Source organism: Amblyomma americanum, chromosome 4 (genome assembly GCF_052857255.1).
Source record: "Amblyomma americanum isolate KBUSLIRL-KWMA chromosome 4, ASM5285725v1, whole genome shotgun sequence".
NCBI lineage: Eukaryota > Metazoa > Arthropoda > Arachnida > Ixodida > Ixodidae > Amblyomma > Amblyomma americanum.
In genome coordinates, this window is record NC_135500.1 from 89722099 (window position 1) to 89729025 (window position 6927).

The window sequence follows — 6927 nt, forward strand, 5'->3', positions numbered from 1 at the left end:
TCATGCAAGCACACGCGATGCGTTAGGCGCCGACACGTGTATGCTCGTCTATGTACGCTAAGCGCACGCATTTTGCGGCAAGTTATGCGATTTGTCACATTAACACATTTCGTTGAGCGTATGCAAACGGAGATGTAACGATAAGCTCAGCCTAGTGGCGCCACCAGGTTGCCAGAAATAGGGGAATTTTTGTCAAAAAAATTGACGCTAATTTTTGAGACTAGAAGCGGCATAATCATAGGCTAGGTAAAACAATAAGGCAATTTTATTGCTCATACGTTTTGCTATAGCCGAGATGAGACTAAACGAAAGCCTAATTTATTGCCAGTGAACGCACTTGAAAACGACAGTAAAAACGACGAATTCAGTCCTAGGCAAGAGTCCGAGGGGTCCTTCTTCAATTGGCGCCGCCATTTTGGAAAAAGATGTTTTAGAGCGCGCAAGAGCCGCGTACGATAAACTGGGAAAGTAGGGTACGCAAAGCAAGCATAATGTAATGCTCGATATGAAATAGCGTTTGGCGCACGCACACCTTAAAGCACGCTATCCCACATGCCTATTTTATTTCGACAGAGTTAATTGCGGGGCTAGTTGGTTCATAATGCACAGGTTTGTGTGAGTACGGTGTTGTGTGTGTGCCTCTTTGTTTTATCCTGCGTCAGTTTCGCTGGTTCCACCATATGTGCCTAATTTACACTGGCACTGCATCCGCAGCGTCAGAATGTTGCCATTGAGCTCATCGCAGCTGCGTTCGGAAGAATGTCTCGGGGCGGCAGGCCGCGACTTTTCTTGCTCCGAGGGGGTCAAGAGTGTGTCACTTGTATCTGGAACTGATTGAAATGTCGTCGCCCTGGTCTCGCACTACAACTTCTCCGATTAGTTGGGGTCATGAAGGCAGGAATTAATGCAGGTGAAGTTTTTACGCCTTATTTCTTGAAGCCGGACGCAAACGCCGCCCCCGCTACCACGCAAATAAGTGGTAACGCTCTAAAGAAATATTTCTTTATTATTGGCCCGCTTGCAGACTTGTACGCGATATGACCACAAGTTGGCTTTCATTAGTCACAAATCACCCACTTAATAAGTATTTTCAGAACAGCTCATTTAAACTTCAATTGCAGCTCGGGAAGTTAACTACAATGGTCCACTTTGCTAAGTAGTTGTAATTTAATGTTGCCGACCAAGCTTGACTATTTTACTGCGGTCCTATTTTATTTCTTGTAAGCAAATCTATGCTGGTCAGACTCTAAGGATGCGTTTTGAAGTGAATGATCTTGAATTAAAACCCCCCTGCGTTAACTCAGAATGAGAAAAGGGGAGAGGAGTGAGTGGTGTTAGGAAATAAAGGTGTGATGAACACATATTCACTGCGCTCTCTGTCACCCTATTCGAAATCGTGCTTTAGTTAAACTGCGGGCAAGGTTGTCGTTTGTAGGAGCAGTAGTATAGGGAGAATTCTACCAAGCCACAGTCACCGCCATGTTGGTGTACTTGGGGCAGAGCGAAAGGCAGCCCGGTGTGTTTGCCGCTGAAGCTGCGCGCTGTACAACAAAATGGCGCCCGCGATGTCTCGTGAATATTTTCCAAGGATGAGCCTTCGTACTTATTTTACAAGAAAGCATCGAGTGAAATGAAGTTTTCATTCGAGTCTTCCTTCTAAAGAACAAAGGTTCTGACAGACAACTTCGCCTGTTTTGTTGCCGTGCGTTTCCGGTGGGCGTTTCTGACGATTAGAGAAAGGGCGGTATTAAAATGAATATGGACTCAATTTTACGGTGTCTACCAAAACATTCTGTCTACTCTGATCCATTCTCAGAGGGTGAAAACACTAAGTCTGCTCCTGTTCCGGCCTTCCCCTGTGAGACATGCGGCGACCAGTTCTCCGCACAAGAGCTTCTGGAGAGGCATCGGCAGAGCAGCCACTCGCAGAAGCTGAAAGGGAGCTACAGCTGTAGATACTGCCCCTATTCCAGCAATAACAAGTAAGCCAATATATGTCTTGCTCTCATTGTTAAGACATGGTGCAGAAATTTTTTTTTTCTATATTGTGATTACTGCGCAAGCAGGGATTTCTGCTACGTATAAGACGATCATGAGCGGGCAGAGGAATATCTTCCAACGGGGTTATAACCACAAGATTATTTCCACGTAGAAGACGATATGAGCGGGCAGCGCCGCAGGACAGAACGCTCGAGATGGGCCGGCTGCGAACAAATGTAGAACAGAAAACGGACGGTTCTTCTCTGCGTTGGTACACATCCAATTAGTGCTTAGGCACTAATAGCGCGCACTGGACGGGACATAGAAACGAAGGAAGGCACTTTACGTGGAGAAGGCGGCGCGCGTGTTGTGTCTTCCTTCTCTTCTGTGCCCCGTCGAGTTCGAAACTGTTTTTTCACGCGTTTTCGAACCGTCGACGGTACAGCGCAGTAACTCAGCTTCGTCGGCACGTGGAATATAGGATATTACTGAGCACGTGTAAATGCACAGTTAACACCGCTGATTTCCGTTTCTTATGTTACACAGTTCATTAGAGAACTGCTTTAGACCGCGTAAGAGTCGAATTTTTGCAAGAACACTTTTTTATTCGTTTCTTTTTTTACATGATCTACTAAACGGAAGCCATTTCTCATTTTCTCTGGTGATTGTGCTGCTTGTTTGGTCGCATTCTGAAATCCGAGCGAAAATTTCTCGCTTAAGCAACTGAATACAACCAAATTTGGTTTCTTAGTTATTTGGAAAAGCAATTACCGCACCCAACAAATAATTTACTATTCCTCGTCGTGATGTGCCTTACATTTTATGCAATTTGCATTATGACTGGCTTCGCAGCAAAAATCGACGTATAAAAAAAACATTTGAGACCATCCAGGAGGCAAGACCAGGAGTTGTTGCGCTATGGCGTTGACGGAATGGAAATGCAGCACTGTGATTAAAGCGATTATGCACGGTATTTCATGCTCAGCCTTGCTGAACCATCCCCTTTTCTTTTCCGGAATTATTCATTTTCAGTCCGGAATAAACGGAGTTGGAGATGATCAATACTTTGTTGTTACAAGAACAAACTGAGCAGAGTCTTGCGGTTGCATTCGGGAAAAAATATCTGAATTCTTCATGCTCAATTCTTTATGGGCGTAGCGTTAAGAGACCGGAAGCGAGCAGAGTGGGTGAGGGAACAAACGCGGTTAAAGACGTCCTAGTAGAAATCAAGAGGAAGAAATGGGCTTGGCAGGGCATGTAATGCGAAGGCAAGATAACCGCTGGTCCTTAAGGGTAACGGAGTGGATTCCAAGAGAAGCCGAGCGTAGCAGGGGGCGGAAGAGGGTTATGCGGGAGGATGAGATTAAGAGGTTTTCGGGCAGAGGGTGGGCGCTGCTGGCGAAGCGCAGGGTTAATTGAAGAGACATGGGAGAGGCCTTTACCTTGCAATGGGTGCAGTAAGGCTGATGATGACGATGATGATGATGGATAGACGCAGGTTGTTTATGTATTATGCAGGAAATATTCCTGCTTTTCTGGTAATCGTTGTCAACTATGCCGGTGAAAATATGCTCTCTTCCCGCTTCCTTTCATTTGCTTCCATGCAGAAGCAACGTCACCAAACACCAGCAGACCCACACTGGCGAGCGGACCTTCGTGTGCAAGGAGTGCGGAAAGGCTGTTGCACGGAGGGACCACCTCACCAGCCACCTGCTGACACACTCGAAGAAGAGACCTCACGAGTGCACCGACTGCGGACAGCGCTTCAAACGCGCCTCTGATATGACGCGTCACCGCCAAATGCGGCACTCCTCCGGCGGCAGGTTTGCGTCACTCGTTTGTCGTTTCTGCGGAAAGGGTTTCTACAACCTCGGCCTCCTCAATCAACACATACTGACGCACACCGGAGAGAAGCCCCATGCCTGCTCGCATTGTGGGCGGAGGTTCGCGACGCGCAGCAATAAAACAAGGCATGAGAGAGTAGTTCACAGCCGCCAGTACACGCTGCACTGCACGCACTGCGGTCAGGGCTTTGGGGACGTGACTCATCTGAGAATCCACGTGCAGAGATGCCACTCTTCCGCTGAGAAAGAGGAACCGCAATACAGCGAGGACTGAGCGAGCTCTATTATGCGCTCACACGCGAGGGAAGGGGTATGTGCTTCTGTCCTAATGCCGACGTGAAAGACAGATATAACGCACAGTACATAGTGTATCGTAGCCAAGTTAAGCTTGGGCGACAGAAAGGAATGATCGACGACCTCCAAGAGGCAGGACAAAGCCGAATGGAGTGTAAAGCCATTGGAAGAGCCTAGTTACTATCGTGGGCAAAAGTAGCAGACCACCCCTCCAGGTTGCGATTGGTGCCACTGTGCGGGAAGCGCCACTTGGCAAAGCACTTCTTTCTTCGAAAAGTACACTATACAGAAGGGCACACTGCGCCGGTCTCGACAGCTGAAGTAATTTGTAAGGCGGCGCCCCCACGCACAGTGGCAGGTGTCGGAAGTTGAAAAAGGAGGTCTGTTACTTTTATCCGAGATGGCGAGGAAAACGACCCATCTCATCTAAGTTGGTCAAGAAAGTTTTCAATAAAAACAAAAAAAAGTCTCACGAGAATAGCATCTAGAGAAACACAGAAATACTAAAACAGAAAAAAAAACAGCTGCCTCGCGTGGAGCCGCCTACATTCGATAAGTACTTTCCCAACGAAAGGAAACAAAAGCAGGAATTTTGTTTACTCTAAATGCTCAGACAATCATGTGCTAATAAGCTTGGATTTGTCCCGCTTGTGCAATTGAATTTGGCATTATAACGCCGCAGAAGTCATTGTGGTGCTCGCAGATGAATTGACCATCCAAAATTGTGAACTGACGCTGCTCTGTACTCGTCCTGTTGATGTTCTTCTGCTCGGCTATCGATACTCGGCGCCGCTGTCGGCGTTCTCTAAAATGGCGCAGATCTTAAAACGAGCTGGAAATAAAGAACGGAAATAGGTGGCGGGCTATGTTTCCGCCGCCTACTGGAAACCTCATTTTTTTGTTTTGCTCCCGAATGTCATTCGAAAACTTCTATCACGTGCTACAGTCCTCGTCATTGGCCTCAATTCACTGCGGGTTTATTTCCCTCTCGCCTCAGCACAGAACCTATGCGTAGCCATCACTGGCTGTTGAATGGGTTTTCACTTTAATTGCACCTGCAAGGCCTATTTCACAATTCCACTTAGACGCGACAAGTTCGCCATAATGCTTAGTTTATTTTCCTAAATATCAACATTTGCAGCTTGTGGTCGCCAGCACTTGCAGAGCTCCATTACAGCGCCTAAAACGTTCCTGTTTAGCACAAAATTTATCTCGAATTGCCTGGCCGGCATGTGCGCATGTTGAGTATATACCCAGGGTGTTTAAGCGAAGGTAAAGCGCAGTTTTTAAAAATCCGCTTTCTGAGATATTGAAGCGGCATCTGCAGCGTTGTGTTCGCGGACATATTAAGACGCGCGAATCATGCTAAACGATGAGTTTCTCATGCGGGCTATAGCAAGGTACTTCGAAGTATTGCGGTATTGAACTTCACTAAAAAATAATAGAGGCTTCGATTATCTCTCCAAAGTTTGAGTGCCCATGAGATAGATATTGGGATCCGAGAGCGACCGTTGTATTGACATTCTCACGGGACGTCGCAAGGACATGCAGGCTGCAGAGCCGTCTGCAATGCGGTCTGCGGTTTCAGTGGACATGCCTCCTTTCGTCTACGATCGAGGTTGCAGTCGCCGCTCGGTGAAGAGATTCCTGCTGACGACCTGAATTGCGGCGCTCCTCGCAGCCTTATGCTTGTTAGAAAAGCCGAAAGGATGGGCTAATTTTATATGATCATAAATTAACACTTGGAAGTGATGGGATTCGCCTGAAATTTCGTTCGATGCCGGCCAGGCTGACTACTTCCTCGACTTGTAAGCCTAGCAAGTGTGCAGATTCGTGTGTTCGATACAGGCGTTTGATTAAAGCGAATTCTCAAGTTTCACCTTATGCAAATGACCATCTAACGTAGTTCTGTCAACTGCGACCTAAATAGAGCATTGCGTACGTCTGGGGAAGCGCGTACAGTAAGCATAATGTACTGCAGTGATTCCATGTTATGAGACAACATACAGGCTGCCAGAAGCAGTTGGCGCCAGCTGTGGGCAACAAATTTGAGTGTTTTATTAAATTGATACGGTCACCGGGAATGCTAGTGATTAGAAACATTCACAATCAAGTATGTTTTCACATTGAAAAAAGAAGATAGAATTAGCGAAAGCGCTGGTCCTTAGCTGTGTCAACAAAAACCGACCATCAAGCTTCGTTTCCCAGGCAGGCGATCGCATCATTTGCGCCAATTGCAGCGTTATTGTAGTGTCTAAAGAACTGAAAATACAACCGGTGCGCAAAAAATATTTTAGATAATGTGAGTTTAGATTCCGTTATATGCAGTGAAAACAAGCAGTACATGTTTGTATATGCAGTTACGTAAACAATAGCATATTGTTGCATTGGCGCACCATAGTAACCGGTGCTTTCCTGGCGAAATTTTCCGCTCCCACAGCGAGTAGTCAACGGTGTGCTACTTTCTTGACGCATTCATTTAGTTAATACACGAGTGAAATTCGCATGAAATTGTATCAAGGCCAGGCGATTTTGAGAGGTAACTGATAAATTGCTACTTATACCTCGTGAACGAGCTGCCAATAAAGAAGCAAGAATGTTCTGATAAAGCTCCAAAAGGGACGTGAAATGCGACGGAATGTGGGATTACGGATATGAGAAGGAGCTCTACACATTGCCGTGTAAGAATTGATGAAGGAAAATTTATGTTTCGGACATGCTCCTTAGATTAAACTTCACAGTCAAAGACAGTGCTCGTTGAGTAAAGCGTTTCATGCCTGGAGTTCACAGTTCAAATCACGCTTCGTAC

The 6927-nt window shown here is 46.4% G+C and overlaps 1 protein-coding gene across 1 annotated transcript in view; it reads left to right on the forward strand.

Annotated features, from left to right (window-relative positions):
- The window catches only part of LOC144129652 (histone-lysine N-methyltransferase PRDM9-like), a 50828-nt gene extending 46680 nt beyond the window's left edge, over positions 1 to 4148 (forward strand). The window contains exons 7-8 of the mRNA XM_077663763.1: positions 1817 to 1982; positions 3588 to 4148. Coding sequence (XP_077519889.1) covers positions 1817 to 1982; positions 3588 to 4098 — 677 coding nt within the window. The 3' untranslated portion in view covers positions 4099 to 4148. The remainder of the gene's footprint in view (positions 1 to 1816; positions 1983 to 3587) is intronic.
- Positions 4149 to 6927: the final 2779 nt, after the last annotated feature.